Here is a 21,724-nt window from a genome sequence, read left to right as displayed (position 1 = left end):
GCTGATGCTATTCCACATCATACCTAGGTCTCTTGCGCCTGTACCGGCCGTTTGTACCATAGTGTCTGGGCCCTCGCTGTCATACAAAACGAGTTTTGCCAAGGATGAATAACACGTCGCGTGTGGAACAGGTGTCTCTTTTCTTTTCAAACGGAAAAGAATTTTTTTTTGTAGTTTTTGCAGCGCGCGATCGTCCGCATCTGCCATCTTAAATACTGACGTCCAGAGAAACGAAAATGCACCCTTTAGCATGATGTCGGAGGTGCATCTGAAAACTTCTTTTTTTTTTTTCACAGGTTCATTCCATGGAAGACTGACCTGGAGTGAAGCAACCTTGTTTAGTCATAGATTGCTAACGCGTTAAATTCCACGCACCCCGCTGAAGAAGACCGGGCGGAATAATGATGAAGTGGAGATGGTAGCTAAAGAAAAGATTGACGGGACAAAGAAAATATTAGTGTGTTTGCGTGCAATTGGACAAATTTGTAGCACAGGAGTAGGGATGCTCTTAGTATAAGGTTGTGAAATAAACGCGTTGAAATTTTACGCGAAGACAGTTTACGGATACATAGTTTAGCATAGTTTGCAGAAGAATAGATAACGATCGAGTCTTATCTTTTATTATTATTATTTGGTCAACAACCAATTGCGAATGGATGTTTAGGCGCTAGGCTGAGTCTAAGTATAAATGTAAACTTATAAGAGTAAAGATCAACTTCCTCTTTACTTATCATTCTCTATTTCATCTGTGCTCTTCTGCTTGACAAGGATTGACTCCAAGTACAGGTCAATCTCGTCCCACGCAGCCTTGTTGGCTCCAAGCACGCGGTACCCAATATGCGAATCTGGTCTGACGACCACGATTGCGCCCGGGCCATGCTCCACAAGAACACCATACTTTTGGTGCAGCAGCCCCTGCTGATCCAGATATACCTTGCCCTCTCCAGCCTTGTTCTCCGTAAGGATATCCAGGTTGAACTCCATCGATGTATTGTCGCCGCTGGTACTCGAGGACTCTGCGGCCACCACATGGACCATGAACAAGGTACTTGGGTTTCTGGCGTGCGGGATGGCTGCCAAAGACGCATTCGGCGAGGTCGTTGTCGATGATCCACCGGAAATGGATGCAGGAAGGACGAGGTCTCCTTGTCCAGCGATCTTTGAAGCAGGTTTGTAAGCCCATCTGGATCTCCAAGAATTCAGATGCTGTTTCACTTCCTTGGCCAATTCATAGGCATCCATTGTCTCGACACCCTTGATCGTTGATTTTGCAGTTGGCTGTCCGTTGGCGATGGAGGGAAGCATGTCCGACGCGAAAACGATGACGTGGAAGATGCCGGGACCAACCAACAACTCGTGCAAACGAACTGACTCGCCTTCCGATGCAGGCAGGCCCATGTCCTGCTTGCTGATCACTCGGAGGCAACCGTCGCGTGCTCGCTGTCCGACCTGGAAGTCCTCGTCAACACTAGCCTGCGACTTGGATCGTTGATTGATAGCATTTTCATGGTATCGGATCGCAAGCTGTCATGTTTGATAGATCAGGGAGATATAGTCAAAAAAGAGATCCATATAGATGAACTCGTACGGTGTATAATACTCCATTGTGGCTCCTTACCATGTTGACGGGATTAGTGCCAGGAATGTACGGGAGGATGTATGGTCCGATAGTGAAGGCGATCTTCTTCAGCGTTCTTCTGACGAAGTCCTGGGCCAGACCGACTTCGAGAAGTCTTGCCGATAATTTGATAATACCATCCGCCACAGGCTAAGCGCGGCATTACAGAAAAAAGAATGTTCTGTGTCAGGGAATTGTCGCGACCTCTATTGTTTTGTTTTGTTTTTTCATCGGCGACAGAAACAAGATGACATGACTGTACCTTTCTCTCGGCCTCATATGTGTCCATGATATTCTCCGGAGCAATGCCATGAAGAACAAGAGCTAACTTCCATGTCAAATTGAACGAATCCTGCAATCCAGTGTTCATCCCTAAAGAAAAGGTTGTGACTGAGTATTAGTATCATCACTCCCTAAATAAGTGCATTCATCGTTTTGGGCAAAAACAAAATTCCTTACCTTGACCGCCTGCAGGAGAATGCACATGGGAGGCATCGCCCGCCAAAAATATCCTGTTTTTGTATGTAAAATGTTCCGCACGTCTCTCATTAACTCGATAGTAAGTCAGCCAGGTCGAGTCCAAACACTTGAACTTTGCTGGTGCAACGCATGCAGCTGCGAGTGCCTCAAACTTCTCCAGTGTCAAGTCCTCGGGCTTGAGGGCCGCATGCTGTTCGGGAGTCAAGGTGCCGTTGTCGACCATGATTCGAACTTGACCATTGTGCAACGGGAACACGAACATGGTGTGGTTGTTGGCTCCTTGAATGACCCTATACAGCGATGCAGATGTTATTTAAAAAGATACATGTTAAAATACTTTTCTCAATCATATAGACATGTCCAGTCTGTTGCTCTACTCTACTTACGAGATATGGTCGTTTAATGGAAGATCCGATTCGATATGACCATCATAAAGAATCATGTTGTTGTCCAGAGTCCGTCCAGGGAACCCAATGTTCAGTTTGTGTCGCACCACAGACTTGCCGCCATCTGTCGCGATCATGTATTCGGACTTCACGACCTGTGTCTCATATCGTTTGCCCTCCTCCTCAGGATCCTCCTCGACTACACCCAGGACCTTACTCTCTGTCCGTCGCACGTTCGTCCCGACGATCGCCCGTCGAATCATAGTCTCGACCCAAGATTTCCCACCCTCCTCAACGACCTTCGTATCCATGAGCTCCCAACCACGGTCGACCTTAATACCCAAGGCCTCAAGCTCCTCTGTCAAGGTCGCGGTCGTATGGAGCTGTTCCAGAAACAGACCAAAGCTGTAATGGGACTCCTTGTTGGAGAGGGCGGGCAGGACTGCAGTTAACTTGGAGCCGATGTAGGCATGAAAGTCCGTGAGACGCTGGCCGCGATCGAGGAAGCTGTTGAGGATACCGGTGATGGCAAAGATCTCCATGGTGCGCGCATGGATGACAAGGGCCTTGGAGAGCGGCGAGACTTCGAGTTGGCGTTCGATGATACGGCAGGGGACGTTGAGCTTCGTGAGCAGGATTGCAGCAAAGAGGCCTGCAGGCCCAGCGCCGGAGATGAGGACGGGGACGTCGACGTGGTCAGGAGTGTTGGAGGATGTCATATTGGAGGGCATTTTGGGGGACTGTGAACTAGGGGCGGGTGAGTATCTGAATGCTTGCTTGATGAAAGTGTGAAGCTTGGGTTTTTGGTTGCTGGTTTGTTGTGGGGGGAAACGTGAGAAGATGAAGACAAATTAAACACTGGAGGTTCGTGCGGGGGAGACGGCACTGTATTTGTATTCGAACACCCCACGCACCGCTGACGAATGAATCGATCGAGTCAGTCGTTGTTCGCGGATTGCCTGATTTGTGTCGTCTCCATGTCTCTGGGTTGTCATGCGTGGGTACTGCACTACGTCTCTTTCTATTCCACTCATCCGCGACCGTTATATGACTGGGCATGGAGGGGACGGACGGGTGATCGGCAGGACGGGCACCGCAGATGCCGCGTCGCGTTAAACCATTCACAGAAAGTTCGCGCATGTCGTCCATACACGACTGAATCATGTCATCGGCAGCGGCATGCTATAGTCCTACACTTTATTTCGAATTGAATTTCATCCTCGGAAATGTCTTTAGCCGGCTGTCGACTTTGGAGCGTCATCCTCCACGGGATACCCCCATCCCTATCTGCGCAGTGCGCATAAACTCAGATCCGGCCGAACGTCTGCGCCAGACGCGTCTCTCTGCTAGCTTTCTTTCTCGGACATGTACACATTAGGGCCTCAATTGCTTCGCCAGTAAAAATAAAAAGTCTATAGCATGGGAAGCCCGACTAACGGTGCCAATCGGCTTCTTGGCTGAGGTGGTTTTCTTCGATCCCTGATCCTTGATTCTTTGGTCCGTCAATGAACCATTGCACAATCATGCATGATAGCTTTCATGGAGCGCTTCTTACCGGGAAAATCAATCATGCATACCTTGACGAAGCATCGTATAAGTTTCATAGTGCAATTTTGATATTGGAAACTATTCAAATGTCCATGTTTATTGAGTTGATTCAAGGACGCGTATTGAAGATCGAGTGCAGGTACTCATCTACATCCTGCCATGCCTGCTCACCAGCGCCTTGCACTCTATAGCCCACGTGCGAATCAGGGCGGATGACCACAATGGCTCCGGGTCCCGCCTTCACAGGAACGCCATACCTCTCATGCAAGGTCCTCGAGTCGTCAAAATACAGTCTGCCCTCACCCTCCTCCTTTGAAGACAACGAGTCCGCTTTGATCTTGGATGGATCGACAAATTGTGGTCCGGAAAGGGTCTCGGACAAGGCGCCGATGACATGGACACTGAACAGAGGTCTCTTCTCTTTTAGTTGTGCTTGCTCTTGTTGGAAGCGATGGGTCCCAAAGGCCCACTTGGCGCGCCATTCTTGAAGACGGTGCTCGATATCCTTCTTCAACTGTGTCTCGTTCGTAAGGGCGATGTGATGGCTGCCAGTCTTTTTGGAGATAGAGGTGGTAACACTGAGCATGTCTGAAGTGAAAACAAGGATGTGGAAGGTGCCTGGTCCAGTAATGAGCTGGTGCAGACGGATCGTCTCGCCGCTCTGTTGACCACCAGCCAGGACTCTGACCAGAGGGCCATCGTGAGCGCGTTGACCGACCTGGAACTCCTCTGCTGGCACAGCCTGGGTTTTATGATGCTGGTTGATCATGTTTTCGTAGTACCTGATCGTCAGCTATAGAACAAAAACGCGTTTATTAGAGTTGCCGCCCATGCCATGTTCCAAACATGCAAAACAAAGTCGCCTAGAGTTTGTTACATACCATGGAGACCGTGCCAGAGGGAACTCTGACAAAGCGGATGAGGACCGAGGCGAATGAGGTAATGGCCTTTCGAACAATTCTTCTCATCAATTGCCGCGAGAACCCTGTCGCGAACATGGCCGCGGACATCTTGATAACATTGCTCGCCACGGGTGCCCTCTCATTCTCATATGTCTCCAACAGTTTGGGGTCAGCAAGGCGGTTGAGGACCAATGCCATTTTCCAGGTCAGGTTGTAGGCATCTATTTAATGACCGGAGGACGGAATGTCAATCAACATCATCGTCATCACTCATCAGCATCGGCTGCTCAGGAACCAAATGGCTACCTTGCAATCCCAAATTCATGCCCTGTCCGCCAGCAGGTGAATGCACATGGGCTGCATCGCCCGCCAAAAAGACTCTGTTCTTGTACGAGAACGAGGCAGCCTGACGCTCGTTCACTTTGTAGAATGTCAGCCAGGACGTGCTCTTGACCAAGAATTTTGCGGGCGTGGCCGCTGCCTGTGCGATCTTCTGGAATGCCTCCTCCGTGAGTTCCTGTGTCGGGTCCAGATCGCTGCCGTCAACCATAACTCGAACTTGTCCGTCGCTCAACGGAAACACGTTCATAGTCTGGTTGTTCCGTCCATTGATCACCCTGTAGAAAAGAGAAAAATAAAAGAAAGTGAGAAAGAGAAGCTGTGATGTTCAGTTTCTGACAAGAATGCAGTAACCTGTAGACCGAAGGAAAAAAAAACGATAATAAGGGCGAAACGCTCTTACGTGATATTACTCAAGTCTAGATCTGTCTCCACGTTGCCATCGAACAGAATGACATTGTTCTCCAGTGTTCTGCCCGGGAAGCGAATGTGGACTTTATGACGGACCACCGATTTGCCGCCATCTGCGGCGATCAAATACTCGGATCGGATCACCTCACTCTCGTACTCCTTGCCAGCCTGCTCAGCGTCCAGTTCGACCACTCCCAGGACCTTGCTCTCCGTCGCCCTGATATTGTCTCCATCCAATGCCCTTCGAATCGTCGTCTCGACCCACGATTTCTCACCCTCTTTCACGACCTTAGTATCCATGAGCTCCCAGCCGCGATCGATCTTAACGCCCCGGCTCTCAAGCTCCTCATGCAGGATACTCGTGGTCTTGATCTGCTCCAGGAAGAGCGCATAATTGTAATGGGAAATACTGTTAACCAGACCCGGGAAGACCGAGAGGACGCCGTTGAAGTAGATGTTGAAGTGAGAGATCGGGTGACCCTCAATCAGAAACCGGTCGATGAGACCTGTTTGTTCCAGGATCTCGAGTGTGCGGGCGTGCATTGAAAGGGCCTTGGACATTGTCGAGACAGTTCGTTCGCGTTCGATCAGCCTGCAGGGGATGCCGAGGCGTGTGAGCATGATCGCTGCCATGGTCCCCACAGGCCCCGCACCGCTGATGAGTACGGGGATCTCTGTGGACTTTGTGGGGTGTTGAATAGTCGCCATCCTGTTGTCCTTTGTGCTTTGATATTGCGTGTATGTGTGTGTGTAGAGGTAGAGATGGAAGGCGGGCGAGGATAGAAAGCGTGCGAAAGAAAAGGTAAAGGTGGTTAACGTTTAAATACAAAGGCGTATGACAAGATGGTCACAGTGCGGCGTGTGTGACAAGCCCAGCGCAGTCGTAGTTTAACACGAAAATAGAAATGTATCCGAGTAGAAACCCTCGTCTCCGTCGAGAGCCATGACTTCCGAAGGAAGGCGGGGAAGACAGGAAGCAGAGGAATGGAAGAAGACGATGAAGACGCGCGTCGCTTGATCGAAGATCATGTCATGGTGACCATTGTCCTACTACGAATAAAGGTGAACAGCGTTTATGCTCTCTTGATTTTTTCGGCAGTCTTCCTTCGTGCATTCCTTGTATGTTCTGCAGCAGAAAGAGGCGGATGATAACAAAAGCATACGAAAGGACCGGCCTGCGTCTGTCTGGGCGAAGCACCATTTCTTATGCAGTCGAGTTGGATTCATCCTTTATCCTCGGTAATAACCAAGACAATACGGACCATTGGTTTTTATTCGTCGCATCAAGCATTCGCCGTAGAACCAAGCTTTTTACAATAATCTTCATGGAATTCCCTCTCATCGGAACTGAAAAGACCAATTACACGTAAAATAATGAACACAACACATTCCTACAACGTTTATTTACACGCAATAATAGAAACAAATCAAACCCTATCCTCACTTACTCTTAAACGCAAAATCATCATAAACCCGGATTCGATCCACGAATCCACCCTCACTGATCCCTCCACGGCCACCCTGGTAAGGTGAGTCGAACGTCACGAACTTCTTGGGACAGAAACGGCCCTCGTCCTTTTTGCACCATTCACAAAGATCATCACCACCCGTTCCGCGGCAGGATGACGCGAGGTATCCGACTCCAACGCGGTCCCCGATCTGGTGGTCGGTCTTGTCCCCACGTGCGGCGACCGTGCCGACGATCTCCTGCCGGGGAATCGCAGGACGTTTAAGGAGACCCATCCCTCGGTCGAGAAATGGATGCTGCCTTTTTTTTTTATTGACGCCAGGTCCCCTCAGGGGTCGACAGAGAACAAATAGAAGAGATACAAGCCACGTGTGTGTAAGCAAAAGGAAAAAAAGGTCGATTTCGACCTCGTGCTCTCCAAGTGATAGCTCCACTTTTGAAGAGTGCCCTTGCAGCCTGGTGTGGCCGCCCAGCCCAGGATCGATTTGTCTCCGCAGACCTTGACTTCGTTACTGGAGGACATGTTTTTGTTGTTCTTTTGTTCCCTTTGCTTTGTTTGTTTATCGTTTGTTATGACTGTGCTTCGATTCGATGAATGTGGGGGGGAAAGGGTGACTGACGAGAGTGTGGATGGGGGGAGGAGTTGATCTGCAAAGACGATTTTCAATTTATAGGGATGAACATCTCGAGTGAGACAAACGAACGCGAATCAGATATTAGTTTGAAACAGAACACTGCTTTATGTCCTTTTTTATTCAAATTCAGATTCTTTGAGTCCTCAATCGCTCCCAAAAGTGCAGAGGGAGAGAGAGAAATGGAGTCGGGACAGATGCTATGTACGCTTGCGGGATCGGCGAAGGGTGAAGGGAGAAGGGGAATGGATAATGGGCGTGTAATGGAAGAGAAATATTTACTCCATGTTCGCTGTAGATGATCTCCTTGTCCTGGCCGATGCTCCTTTCGGTTTTCAGAGTCGGTAAAAAAAATAGCCATTCGGACAGGTATCGATTTGTCGATCCTGGCTCAGTCGGATACTCATGACTCCTACTATGATGGGAAGGCGCAGCGCGAAGCATCCTTTTCCAGCGTATATGCGTGGTGTCGATGATTCGGTCGAAAAAATGCGCATGCTTGTCGATGTCGGCTTTGATTTTTTTTTGTCTTGGCGGTTTGTTGTCGACAGTGCTAACTTTTTTTTTCTTTTCTTCTTGTCCGTTCAAGTGTCCTGCTCTTTACTCTTCCTGTCAGCTATGCCGTAGATTGGCATTGCCATGGCTCTGTCGCAAGCTATGCGAATGTGATCTGACCTCCTTCAGCACGTTCGGGTTCAATCTCTGCGCGTGTCTCAGCCGTCCTGTGCCGTTATCCTCCATTCCCGGGACCACGCTCGCGTCGTTCTGCAGAAAGCTGTTCTCGTGCTTTCGTCGCTCCAGTCGCTCCAAAATTTCATGGAGTGTTTCCTGGGTACGCTTATGAAGGTCGGCATCGATCTGCACCACAGGGCCATGGAGTCGAGAGTGATGGGACTCGTGGTGTTGGTGATGGTATCGCTCCTGTTCTTGCTCCAACTTCTGGAGCCTCATGGTCAGCTCCTCAGCAGAGAACGCATGACTCTCATGGCCATGGACCTCCCGGCGGCCATGGTGGTTGTTGGGGAGACGGCGCTCTTCATCCGGAAGGGTGAATGTGTAATCGGACATGGTTGGGTGCACGGTCTGTGTAATAGTACGGTGGTGAGTGCTGTTGCGTTGTCGTCGTTGTTTTTGAGATTGTTCAATATTCGTGTTGGCTGAAAGTTGTCGCCGGGGGGTTGAGTGCATAGAATGTGAGTTTTGCAGCTATAGTAAATGTGCGGAGCGATTCTTGGTATTGGTTCTTGATCGGTAGTGAGCGTGTTATTGAAATGAAGAAGAAAAAGTGGTACTGGACGAGAAATGCGATGCTTTTATAACAATTTGCTACGCCATGTGTAATTAACTGCTGTGCACTGCACACGGTGGCGGTGGCGATGAATAGTCAATTGACACTCGTTATCGGCTCTACAAACCGTAAAAAAAGCATCGCCTTTAGAAAAGTGAGTTATTTCTCCTTCCTGTGTCATCCTATTTGTACGACAATAAAGAACGGAATGGGAAGAGTCGCTCCATTTAGTCTGCCTCTGTCCTGTCTGAGTTAGGCTAATCCCCAAAGTTGTCAATCTGAACCCGCTTTACTTTCAGGGGCAACACGTTGCAAGGCTGTCGGGGAAGGGTAGACTGTCAAAACAGTTTGACTACGCCCTCTCTTGGCACAGACAATCCTGTACATTCCGCTCGACCCGCAGTAAAATGCAGGTCCCTGCCGCAGAAATCAGGGCCTTGTGGCCCATGGGCAACGCGGTGAACAATGTGGGGACACTCTGAGAGCCGCAGATCCTCCCCGCTTTTTTTTTCTTACCGTCGAATGCTCTGGTAAGAACCAGTCTCCAGCCTATTCATCCCACATGGGCATTTCAACTGCGGCACCTGTTCTTCCAGGAGGCGTTGCTTCTTCATATCTTTACCCATTTATGTCATTTGCACACGAACAAGATAGCACATAGGATTGTTGAACACATATCTGTTGAAGACAGCCAAATTCGACTGTGTTAAATATTATTGTGTGTTTGTGGGGTGGGAAAGCGAAGCAAAATAAGCAAATCGAGGGGGAAAAAAAAGGCTATAGTGTTGCTTAAACTGGCAAGCGTCTATGGATTTTAGTACGAAAAAAAAGGTACAGCATTCACAAACAACAATTCATAAAATGGAGAAATAATCTCAAAGATGATATGGTCTGTTACAAGAGCCAGTCTCCAAGAATATATATATGTATATAAAAAAGAAGAGTTCACATAAATAATACCAAGAGTGAGAGAGCGATGCGCGCGTGCTGATCTAAACTGTCTGTTCCTGTTGTGCTGGCGCATGTGCATGTGCCTGTGCCTGCGACTGGCTCCGGTGCTTCATTTGCAGCTTGCTCTGTTGTCTCTGATGTGTCTTGACGTGTTGCGCTATAATAGCGAGTATAGAAAAGTGGCAATGTCAGACTTTAGCACATGAATCCCAAATGTAGCAGCTCTTACTCTTATCGGGGGGGGGGAGGGAGGGAGAGGGAGCAAGCGAGGAAAAGGGCCACCATAGGATTTCTTTGACTTACCCAAGTTGTCGGAGCGCGAGAACCGTTTCGTACAGGTGGGATAGGGACAGCTGAAGGGTCTTTCCAGGGTATGGGTCTTGATGTGCCGCTTCAAGTGCTCAAGTCGCTTGAAACGCTTTGAGCAGCCGATCACAGAGCACGTATGGTGCTTACCAGAGCCTCCATGCTTACTACTGTTACTGCTGCTACCACTGCTGGTGGTGGTGTTGATGCCGTTAGCGGTACCGGTGCTGCCGGTCATGGTGGTGGCGCCGTTAGCTAAGGCCGCGGTGCTTGGATTACCGTTGAGGGCGTTGTCGGAATTGGTCGTGGCTGTCTTGTCAATGGAGCCGATCGAGAAATAATCCGGAAAGGTGGTCAAAGATGGGCAAGAAGACATATAGTGAGTGTCCAAGTACTGCGCTGTGAACGACGATGGCGAGGGTGAAGCGTAAGGTGCGGATTCAGCACGATCACTGCCAGTTGAAAGTACCCTCATCATAGAGGGCAAAGGGTAGTGACGCTGTGATGCCAACGTGGGTGTCAGTATCGTCAGATCAGAGGACGAATGGATGGTAGTAGATGGTGCTTTCGTTGCGCTGTTCCTGTTGCTGTCGCCGGGGCTGCTCATGCTGGCGGGGTTTGGAGTGCCTGGATCAGAAAGGCTCGTCAGCGATGAGGACGAAGATGAGGATGACAAGGAAGAAAATATGGAGGTAGAAGAGGATGACGTCGAGAGCTGCTGCTGCTCCTGTATAGCCTTGGGTGTAGATGTGGAGCTAGCCGAAGGCGAGGCCCCCAACATGGCCAGATATGAAAACTGAGGGGATAGCAAAATGGTACTGGGATAGTACTGAATGGTTGGGTCGGCATCTTCTGCTGTGCTCTCTTCTGAGGCCGTAGAGGTCTTTGTTTTCGCCTCTGCTTTTACAAAAGGGGAGGGTGACAGTTTGGTGGTATCGTGGTCAGGAATAGCTGCAAACGTATGCGTGGAAATTTCATCTTGCTGGAAGGATTGCCGAGGGTGTAGAGGAGAGGCTGAAGTATTACAGAGAGGAACAGACTCCTTACCTCGCGGTCCAGGAAGGCTCGAAGATGCAGAAACGAGTGTAGGCGAAGATGAGTAGAGCGAATCATTTAGTCCAGGTGTAGAAAAGGCAGAGGTGGACATTAGCGGATGAGGCAGCAACGCTGCGGGCGAGGGAGGGTGGAGGGACGGGAATGGATGATGCAATAGCTGAGAGTTGGCCACCTTGGTGCCGTAAAAGTCAAGATGGGGGTGAGGATGGAATTGGGAGTGCTGTTGTAGAGGCTGCATTGGCCCGTCCTCGTTCATGGGCGAAGTCGGAAGATAGTGGGGGTCAGATCCCATGCTGTGAACAGTGTTTGCGAACTGGAATCCATGCTCTGAATGACTGCCTGAATTCTGCATGGAGTGTCTCGAGGACGCTGAAGAGTCGGCTGAGGGTAACGGCGAGTAATGACCCGAGGATGTCGCGTCATGAATTTGTGGATGGTGCAGCGAATGATTCTGATGCAGACCCCTGTGATTGATCGGAAAGCTTTCGTGCAGCATTGGCATAAAGTGGGTCGAGATGGACGAGGGGAATGTGAACTGCTCGTAATGCGGTATCGGTGATGAATGAGGAGATTCACGATTGAAGTTGCCAGCTGGCAGTAGCGTCTGTGAATGTGAATCTTCATCGGAGTGTTGTTTGTGGATTTCGCTAGGTGCGACCGATTTGAAGTCCAGGCGGATGGTGTCAAAGCGAGGGACCATACCGCTTAGAGGGTCCATTGGGTCCAACGAATACATCGCACCGCTTCCAAACTGGTAGCCGCTAGAGTGTATTATGCTGGAGGACTCTTCTTTCTTAGCCGTGGGAGTGTTTCCGTAAGGTGTGCTGCCAGGGGATGCTGTTGGTGAACGGTCGTGTCCAGATTCAGATGGCTCTTGGCTCATCGATGCAGAATCGTATCCATTGGAAGGATGACCAAAGCCCAACTCGGCACTTTGATGATCGCATGGACTCGAGGAAAGATCTAGGTCCAGATCGTGGGTCTCCTGCTTGACGATACTATCAGTGTTGCAGCTGCTGTCAAGGGCACGACCATTTCGGCGACGATGGTCTGGACCCTTCTTTGAGTGGGTCCGGAGATGAGCCGAGAAGTTGTCGGAGCGACTAAAGGACTTGTTGCAGCCTGCATAGTCGCAGACAAAGGAACGTTCCTTAGAGTGGACAAGCATATGCCTCTTCAAGTGCTCAAAGCGCTTGAAACTCCATCCGCAGTTTGGAGATTTGCACGGGTGCTTGTTATTCGACGTACTTCCAGTAGAAGACATACTTGTCGTCGAGCAGATCGAATTATTACGCCTGGCCTTGACCCCTCCGGTCTCGCTTGTAGACGGTACGTCGTCGCTCGAGAATGAATTGATGATATTGAGCATAGATCCAGGCAGGAAGCTCTCGGGCATGGGAGAAGGGTACGCAGACGAATTGGTGCTCGAGGGCATGACATTGCTGAGGCTGTGCTGCGTGGACTGCGACTGCGAAAACGTTCGGAAGCTGTGCATCATAGTGGGATCGACGTGCGTAGAGTTGACCTGATGAAAGTTAGACAGAGGCGCAGTTGGAAATCCGCCCATAGCGGTGGAAGAAGTGGAGAAACTGGACCATGAAGCTTGACGCTGCAGCGTTTTTTCTTCAGAGGAAATCTTTCGCTTGCGCTCTGCATGGTCGGCCGTCAGGGTTGGGACAGAGTTTCGCCGGGGTGGCTCGTACAGACTGGTATTATGACCGTGCATGGCCATGAATGCAGCGGTCGCAGAGCTGGGGACCGTTAATGTGGAGTAGCTGGGCGAATCAGGATTGGAAGTGGGACCCAGGCCTGCGTGGATATAAGCAGGGTTAGTATGTGTGTAAACAGAGTTGCCAACGGTCTGGAAGTGATGCAGAGAGCTGCTTTCTGGGTGCATGGAGAGTGGGTGTGTCATGGGTGTCGCTCCAAGCATGACGTTGTTCTTGGCTCCTTTGTAGGGGATGGGTGAAGCATTGTGTGAAGCTAGGATAATGGGAGTTGCTATCTCGGTATCATCTGAGACTGGATCCTCCATGGACGGGTCTGGCTGGTCCGCCGAGGCACGCTCGCTCGAAAAATGATTGTCGACCTTGCTTGTGCTGAATGCAGGGGTGACATCCATGGCCGTGGATCCCTCTGCGGTTGCTGTTGTGAAAGGAATGAAGAGGTGAAGGAGCAGAGAAACAAAGGAAGGGGTGAGAAGATGAGGTTTGTAACAGCAATTAGAAAAGCGTGGGTATTTGAGTCGACATCAAGGGGGTCCCAGGATTTTCGTTGCATGCACCATCGATTAAACATAACGCTCACATGGGCGTTATCTTGCATTATGCATGGCACTGGTACCTTGCCTTTTTTTGCAAACTTACTGGTGCTATCAGCCATAGTGTCGGTCACTGACAAAGATTCGATGTAACCACTCGGAATCGGAGAGCCCAAAAGGAAAAGCTGTCGCTCGAAGTTGGCCTTGTCTTGTACGGTCGAGTGGACGTTTTAAGAACCTGTCAGGTGCAATATGGTTATAATGGGTCAGCGAGGAGGTTGTGTGAGAGAAGGATAGTCTATATTTGTCGTAGTTGGTTCCTGGCTGCTGCCGCTGCCGTCGTGATAACCTGCCTTACCCCTCTTTTTTTTAATGCTCGCTTTATTAATGAGGAATACGGGATGCGTCCATTAGAACACAAAGCGTGAAACGCATTATGCAAGAGAACGAGAACGTTAATCATTGATGGGCTGCGCTTTGAGAGCAATTTTTCATCATCTCCATGCTCTGCATTGGTTCGTGCACATAAAAAAGCATTTCATCTCTGGTGAACATAGGGGGGAGGGGGGAAGGGGAGGGGGGAAAGATTACGAATGTACCTATCCATGTACACAACGCAAAAAGCGTCAAAGAGTACGTGCGTTCAAGAATGGCACAGGGGTCGCTGCGGCGGACGCATCAAATAAGAATAAAGAGTGATGGGTGTTGAAAGGCGATAAATAAAGGCACGTACAGGTGGAGCGCACCGGGCCAATGGTGTCTCGTTTATCGCCCACCCAAGTAATAAAGTGGTCTCGCCATTTGAAAATCGGATATCGTCCTATGGATCGCCGATCCAGATTGATCGTGTGTGAATATGTGTAATTTGTGCATCTGCATGAGGGGCCAGGAGAGAGGGGTGGGGACCCTCCTCGTTTTACCCAAAGCAGAGCTAAGCCGTGACACACACGGGAGTACAAGGAAAAATAATCGTTTCACCAAGAATAACACACGAGAGTGGCCAATGCAATGACATGCAACGTTCTTTTCATCTGAGACGTGCATCAGGTTCATAGCAGATACCAGTGGACAACTTGTCGCAGTAGGATAGCCCATAAGGGAAGCGGAGGGAAAGAAGGCGTGTGAGGCGCTGTGGTGGGTACTTACAGGTCAAAAAAGAGTTGATAACTAAATGCAACTGATACGGGTAGGCCTTGATAGGGACTCTGCTCGTGAAAGAGGTTTAGGGTACCAGAGGAAATGATAGATGGTTGCTTTGGACGTCAAGAAAAGCGTGAAAGTCGTTGAAGTGTCTAGCTGCAGGACACGAATAGACGGAGGAGGGCGGAGGGTAAGAGGGGCGGAGGTGTGCCTTGCTGATCAGCGTGATTATAAAGCAAGGATGGGCTGTGAGGGCAAGAGAAAGATGAGCGAAAGGAGGCGAGGGAAAAGGCCACAAGGGAAGGATGAGTGTGAGAGTGAGGGATATGAAAGGGCGCAGTGGAAGGATCCTTGGAGGGAAGAATGAACAAGGAACCAGGACGGAGGGGTATGTGAGATGTGGAGAGGACAGTGGGCTTGTGGGACCGTACGAGAAAGGGTAAGATGAAGAAAAGAGAGAAGAAAAGAAAAAGAAATGGAGCAGGGCCTGTGTTTGGCATTCAAGTACGAGGAGAAGCAGAGCAGACGAAGCAAGGCACGCTATGAGCAGGGCTGCGGGCAGGACAAGGTTGTGTACGGTAACTTGCAAGTTGCGAAAGGTACTAGATGTCGTGAATTATTTTGTCGATTGAAGAAGAGCCAAGGCACCGTAAAAAAATAAACCGATAAAAGGGTAGCTACAACAGCTTCCGCAACAGCATTGTTCCTCTTCGCCGTCTTCAACTGCGATGGGAAGCGATGTGATGCGATGCGACGGTGTGTATGAATATGTGGATGTGTGCCAGCAACAGACCTTGAACGATTGGTGTAGCTGTATAGTCAATGCTATTGTTGAGGCATCACCGTGGGGTCTCAAGGTTAGACACCTGCACAGGTACACCTCGTAATACACAAACTATCCTGCAAGGTCCGCTCCACGACAGAATACTCATCATCATTTTAGACCTGGATAGTATATATTGCCAGGCCTGTCCAGGCTGGACTACATGACTACATGGGCAGATGGGTGCAGCTACGATGTGCTGTGGCGCGCAGGAGGGGGGGAGGGGGCAGCAGCGAAGGAGCAAGAGACAACGAGAACGAGCGTATCAGAAAGAAAGGGGCCGGGAGCAGGAGACGGACGGGAGACTGGAGGACACAGACCTGAGCGCGAATAAGAACATACATCGTACATACATCGCACATCTACAAGAGAGCTGAATCCTTCTGCATGGGAAGACAGGAACGCATACATACACAGACGCAGGTGCCGCTTGGATGCCCCATGTCGACAACAGACCAACATCGCATTGGCAGCATGCAGCCGACGACATAGGTGCCGAAGTGTGCTTTTTTCTTTTTCTTTTTTTCTTTCTTTTTTACTTTGAGAAATCGATAGACATGTTGTATATTAAGGACATGCAGTGGTCAATGTCCATTAGTTATATTTGTATCTTAGGAAAGGGGTGTAAACCGATGGTGACAGAGGGGGTGAGTAAAAAATAAAAAGACAAGACAGACTGGCATGATGGCGGTGGACATGACTGGGTTCATCAGGACCGCCCTCTCATCCGCCCCAGTCCGTTACAATCTCATTATATGGGGCGCCATTTGCTGGCTCTTGACCATGACTATAACCATGACCATGACTATGATTATGGCTATGGCCATGACTAGAGCCTTGACCGTGAAATGAACTTTAATAAAGAAAAGGAACTAAGGAAGCACCTATCACATCAAACACAATTACCTTTTCCTTTTTCTAAACCATCGGGAGGAGTAACCGTGCCTGACTTCCGTCTGTTTCCTTGGATCTGACTTTCCCCCCCCCCGCCCTCATTACGCTCACAACCAAACTCAGGGGCGCATGTCTGCTCTCTTTCTCTAGTTCCTTTCTACAAGAAAATAAAATAAAATAAGAAGTTCTAGGTTGATGATCAAACGCGACAGTATTAAGCGCGGTAGTCAGACAGGGCGAGGTAAACCACCCAAAACCGATTTTTTTTTTGTTTTTTGTTTCCTCTTTTTTAAAAAGGAGAGATTCTACGAGAGGCCACGATCTCGTAATTCGACCTCTCGACACTGCCAAAGAGTAGCTTTGATCCACAAAAAGGGAAGAGTGCATGCGCGACTTGTACCAATAGCCAGCACAGACGTCTTTTCTATAAGACAGAGAGCACCTCACTCGGTTCTGATCTGACGAAGTCCCTTTGTTTCCAAAAAGGAGGAGGAGGGGGACCAGAGAAATTCGCCGAGGAAAAAGCAACCTCTATGGTCCGGATGTACTTGTACTCTCCTCTTTTCTCATATCCGAATGATCCATGCGTTTTTTACACGGGCTGCCTTTGTTGGGCGAAGCTCATTCCACGAGCGGCCTTAATGAAACCCCAAGACCTAACCTGAACCATTCTTTCAAAAAAAAAAAAAAAAAAAAAGACGACAAGGGCCCGTTTCTCGTTATCTTGATGTAATGTATATGCATTGGCCAAGTGTCTGAAATTGCTGTGAGAACTTCTTTTATGTCGCTGCAAGCCCGCTGTTTTTAAATTTGTGTTTCTGGGTCCCAAGCAACAAAACATCTGGCCGTTGAACATGCACTCGCTATGCACTATGCAAGTCATGCAACCAAAAAAAAAACATTGGTCAGTGCATCTAATCTACACACTGTACCGTTAGCTCGTTAGCTTGCTCGTTGATAAGGCTGCTGCTGCTGCTTTGTTTGGAATCAATTTATCTGAAATGTCCTCAGTTATTCAAGATGCATTTTTTTATTATTATTATGTATTTTTATTAGGATCGAAATGAGGGAGGAGAGATCGGGAAAGAGAACTGTTGTAGCAGAGCTGGCCCCCCATAAAGGGCAACTTGGATATAATATACAATTTGCGCTGTTCACGCAAGAGAACAACATCACCAAAAAAAAAAAAAAAAAAAAAGCAAACAGACAAACAAAAAGACAGGCAGCAGGGAATGACTGGCACTATGGAGTTATGATGGGTCCATTCTGTTGACCATGAGACTCGTCGTTGTGCTGTTGATCAGGGGGCATGCTGATTAGTACATCACCACCAGCATGTGGTAGCGATTTAGGCCCCATCCGTTCCCCTCTGGCGGGATACCCATGTTCCGTATGCAATATTGTTGGCGACAGCGGTCCTGTTGTTGTAGGTATACTGAGTGCTGCTCCAAGGCCACCTTCCTGAAGTCGCGTCAATGCGCTGCGTGACATTCTGCGGATCTTGTCCATTGACATCTTCTTGCCTATTGACTGAGACGTGTTGTTGCCGCGACCTCCGTTGTATTCCGATGCTGCGACGTTGAATGCTGGCAAATGAGCATGTAGATCGTCTCTGCCATTTTCATGACTCTTTAATTGCTGAACATTTGTGCGAATGTTGGATGGCTCAACTGAGGTATACTGCTCAGCACTCTTAGTCGTTGTTGTATTCGATGGCTCCGTTAGCTTTTCATCCTTCCTGGAGCCTCGCCGCGATGGTGGCTCGTGGTGCGATGCCTCCTTCTCGGAGATGTCCTTGTTTTCTCGTGAATGCCATGTTTGGTCCTCCTCAGCCTCGTCTTCCTCTACCAGAGAGCTACCGCCCATCATACTCAGCTTCTCTCTTACTGCTCTCCTGGAAGGCGATATATTACGTTCGGGAGTATCGCTGTGGCGGCGACTGGCCTTGAGAAAGTTCGTCCCTGAAGTCGTGGTTGGCAAGGCAGAGGATGAATTTGTAGATCCTGTTACTCTTGATTTGGTTGCTGGTATGGCAGAGTTGGGGCGATGTGGCCATTTCATCAGCCCAGAGATGTTCAAAAAATCCAACCCGTCCTTTCGCCCCTCCATAGTCAAGCGACGTGAGATTCTGCGAGCAGCAATAGCTGTTTCTTCTTCCTCGCCTCTCGCAAGTAAGACACCAGGTGCAAAAGAAAAGGGAGATATAGGCGATAGAGATTCGCCCTTGATGGGGGTCGGATGATGAACCGTTGGTGGTAAGGTTATCGACAGAGCCGAAAGCACCGCATCGTCTGCTACTCCTATCGATGGTGGCATATGGGTGTCATCCTGCTTCAACGTCGAGCCTGCCGAATGCGGATTCAGTTTGGGACTAGTGTCCGCGGCTGTGCCTAGGCTAGATGTGGTGCCAATGTTGGTCTCCTCCTCTATGTAGCGCCTGCATCGATCATCGTCGTCGAGAGCAGAGTATGGTGATTGGAATCTCAGACTGTGCCTTTCATGAATAGATGGATAATCGAAGTCATAGTCATGCTCACGCCTCGAGTTATACGAGGTCGGTTGGCTGACCAGCATGGGCGGTCTTCTGGGGCGGGGATCGTTCGTGATGCCCTCTTCGATCATCGTGTGCGGATTGTCGTCACGAACCGTCGAGCCGTACTTGGCATGGAAATAGCGTAGAAGGAACTGCGGAGGTGGAAGCGAGAAGATTGGGCAGGCTGTAAGGCGGATACAGAGATCTAATGCCTGTGCTTGGGGGCTGAACACGTCGTTGGGTTTGTTCATGTAGTAGATGAACATTGACGTGTATCCCTACAGTGGACAGCACAGCGGAGAGACGGTTACAAAAATTCAGTTTGAAGTTCGCGTGCCTGTAAAGCCACCCAACCACCCAGCCACCCATATCCCATGGACCTGACAGCACCAGACCAATTGTGCTCTTACTAATGAGGGAGGAGCGCTCAAATAAAGTGCGCCATGACTGATTAGGATTGGTCAGAGAGGGCTTCCCAGCCCAAGTTGTGTTGCAAGGGCCGCGTTGTGTTACATTTGCGATATTGGCGATGTGCACAAAAGAAAGATGGAAGGATGACAACGAAGTGGGCTGATATGGAGGGAACAACGGGTAAAACGGGATGAAAGATACAAAGACGATGTAGAGATGAGGGATGCCGACTGCCAGGCACGTCCACGCGAAATAAACATACTAAAACAAATGCAAAAGCCCTGCGGTGTTTCCCTCGCATTCAAGTGAAAAAAAAAAAAAATGACGCGGGCTCCTCTTAGACAGAGACAGACGTAGCATTGCATTGCATAGCATGGTTTGGAAGGGGCAGCGATCGGCTCTCTTTTGTTCCTTTGTTCCATTGTCCCTCCTATGTCTATTCCTGAAGACTTCGACCATGAGACTCGTCATTTTTCTGTCTTTTCGAACATCCTCTCAGTTCGTCCACATTTCAGTGCGACAATAGCGTAGTATGGTAGTAGTGACAAACTTACCCGGTGCTGAAGAAAACGACAAAAAAAGAAAAAAAGCAAGTGTATTTATATAGTGCCAATAACTTACCAGGAATGTCACACCAAGAGCACTCAGATACCAAGTTCCGACAGCCAACGTGTTGCTGTCCGCAATCATGGCTACTCCAGTACTGTGATGGTGCCGCACCAAGGGGACCTAAGTATGGCAGGGCAGGGGCGGGATGGAGGACACAATATTAGCGACAAGATCAGTTTGCCCGTGTATTTTGCAAAAGCTGCGGAGCAGAACATGAGATTAAACCCCGCCATTAAAACTCATACACTCAATCCCCTTTTTTTTAAGATAACAATGGCCATTTTATAATATATATTAGAACATGCAGAACATGAACAAAAGGAGGGATTGAGGTTCGACAAGAAATGTTGTAAGGAAGAGCTGGGGCCAATCAATGCATAGAGAGAGACAAACGTATCGCTACCTGTTGCTAGCAAAAGGCGAGCGACATATGAACATATACTGATGTCGTAAGAAGGAGAGTAATGTCTTTTTGGAGCAATTGCAAATGGCAATGGTATCCAACTCAAGGTTGACGGTATTTATGTGAACAAACATCCTGAAGCATTGGTATTTGGTACTAGGATGAGATTGCAAGAGCGTGAGGCAAGAGACCAATACTTACAAAGAGATAGGCGATGGTAATGGCGCAAGTAAGAACTTTGACCATCTGTCTGACCCAGTAGATCCAGAGTTCAGGAACTTCAGCCGAGAGCGAGCCCGAGCCCCAGACCCCATAGCAGTAGTAGCTGAGTTCAGCGATAGCCACCAGGTCATAAAGAACCACAGAACCCAGTGCTGTTCTCCAGATCAGAGTCTGGTGTCTGGTCAAAGGATAAAATGCGTAACCAAGGTGGATAATGGTCGTGATCACCCATGTCACAGCGATACACTCGGCCACGAACTGGTAGACCCAAAAGGCCGACAGTGACATTTTATCGGTGGTGTAGACGATCGAGAGTGCTGAAATTGACAGGCCACAGATGCCCATGACCGCAGCCCCCAGTCGTAAGGGTGTTTGGGAGCGACGAAACTGGACGCATGAGAGTATAGCGAGGATAAGGGTGTAGACTGTTGCTACTATCGTGGTAGGAAGTGGCGGGATCATTTAAATAGGGATGCCGGCAGAGCAGTTAGACAGGACAGACGACGGGGGAAGCGCGCCACGAGACGCGTTCTGATTCAAGTGGAACAGGAGGAGGACGTTTTCAAGGATGGGGTGCTTCAAAAGACCGCCTTCACCCCCGGGCCGGCAGTGAGGAGAGGGGAGGGTGAGAGGAATGGAGTGGAGCGGAGAGCTGTGCAGCAAGATGGCAATGTGAGATGAGTGGGGATGAGACGAGTACGGGAGAGGGGAGGGGGAGAAGGGGATCCCTTGTTTATGCCAGGTAAAGCATCCTGAGCTGGCAGGGTTGTTTCTCTAGGTGGATGGTCGAGAGGATGATGATGAGGGAGGGACGGATGGATGTGGATGGATGGGATGTTAACGGTTGTGGAAGGTGTGTGCCTCACACTCTGGGGACAGAGCGGTAGAACGGCAAATGGAGGAAAAAAAAATCGTAATAAAAAAGCTGCAGGCTGCTTCTGCACCATATTCGTTAGTCGTTTTGTTTGCATCCTGTGCTTTTTTTTAGTTGTTGCAAACGGTCTCAAGAATCAAACAAACACAGTAGACGCCGACCAATTGCGT

At 49.3% G+C, this 21,724-nt stretch overlaps 7 protein-coding genes across 7 annotated transcripts; all 7 read right to left on the bottom strand.

Moving 5' to 3' along the window:
• Nucleotides 1–723: 723 nt before the first annotated feature.
• Nucleotides 724–3,215, bottom strand: BC939DRAFT_477603 (FAD binding domain-containing protein; the record flags this gene model as incomplete). The annotated part of the gene is made up of 5 exons (XM_051558689.1): nt 724–1,524; nt 1,619–1,768; nt 1,881–1,990; nt 2,078–2,388; nt 2,485–3,215. The coding sequence occupies 5 exons, from the start codon at nt 3,213–3,215 to the stop codon at nt 724–726; spliced, it is 2,103 nt and encodes a 700-aa protein (XP_051411619.1).
• Nucleotides 3,216–4,120: 905 nt separating this feature from the next.
• On the bottom strand, nt 4,121–6,481 carry BC939DRAFT_453179 (FAD binding domain-containing protein). The gene is made up of 4 exons (XM_051555896.1): nt 5,677–6,481; nt 5,241–5,551; nt 4,914–5,155; nt 4,121–4,825 (listed from the first exon to the last, which is right to left on the bottom strand). Exons 1-4 carry the CDS (start codon nt 6,390–6,392, stop codon nt 4,142–4,144), a joined length of 1,953 nt encoding a protein of 650 aa, XP_051411618.1. The 5' UTR covers nt 6,393–6,481; the 3' UTR covers nt 4,121–4,141.
• A 636-nt stretch (nt 6,482–7,117) lies between these two features.
• On the bottom strand, nt 7,118–7,779 carry BC939DRAFT_453173 (uncharacterized protein). Its single transcript, XM_051555895.1, has one exon. The coding sequence runs from the start codon at nt 7,425–7,427 to the stop codon at nt 7,125–7,127; it is 303 nt and encodes a 100-aa protein (XP_051411617.1). The 5' UTR covers nt 7,428–7,779; the 3' UTR covers nt 7,118–7,124.
• A 119-nt stretch (nt 7,780–7,898) lies between these two features.
• BC939DRAFT_453172 (uncharacterized protein) lies at nt 7,899–9,057 on the bottom strand. Its single transcript, XM_051555894.1, has one exon. The coding sequence runs from the start codon at nt 8,970–8,972 to the stop codon at nt 8,397–8,399; it is 576 nt and encodes a 191-aa protein (XP_051411616.1). The 5' UTR covers nt 8,973–9,057; the 3' UTR covers nt 7,899–8,396.
• Nucleotides 9,058–10,321: 1,264 nt separating this feature from the next.
• Nucleotides 10,322–10,477, bottom strand: BC939DRAFT_386225 (uncharacterized protein; the record flags this gene model as incomplete). The annotated part of the gene is made up of 1 exon (XM_051551815.1): nt 10,322–10,477. A coding segment is annotated over one exon (156 nt), but the record flags the coding sequence as incomplete, so codon positions are not given.
• A 1,965-nt stretch (nt 10,478–12,442) lies between these two features.
• On the bottom strand, nt 12,443–12,634 carry BC939DRAFT_388524 (uncharacterized protein; the record flags this gene model as incomplete). Its single annotated transcript, XM_051551868.1, has 1 exon — nt 12,443–12,634. A coding segment is annotated over one exon (192 nt), but the record flags the coding sequence as incomplete, so codon positions are not given.
• A 5,048-nt stretch (nt 12,635–17,682) lies between these two features.
• On the bottom strand, nt 17,683–21,604 carry BC939DRAFT_453162 (uncharacterized protein). Its single transcript, XM_051555893.1, has 3 exons — nt 20,660–21,604; nt 20,068–20,175; nt 17,683–19,313 (listed from the first exon to the last, which is right to left on the bottom strand). Exons 1-3 carry the CDS (start codon nt 21,140–21,142, stop codon nt 17,745–17,747), a joined length of 2,160 nt encoding a protein of 719 aa, XP_051411613.1. The 5' UTR covers nt 21,143–21,604; the 3' UTR covers nt 17,683–17,744.
• Nucleotides 21,605–21,724: the final 120 nt, after the last annotated feature.

Source organism: Gamsiella multidivaricata (assembly GCF_025024155.1).
Source record: "Gamsiella multidivaricata strain RSA 2152 chromosome Unknown BC939scaffold_37, whole genome shotgun sequence".
Classification (NCBI taxonomy): domain Eukaryota; kingdom Fungi; phylum Mortierellomycota; class Mortierellomycetes; order Mortierellales; family Mortierellaceae; genus Gamsiella; species Gamsiella multidivaricata.
This window is presented reverse-complemented; position numbering and strand designations above follow the sequence as displayed.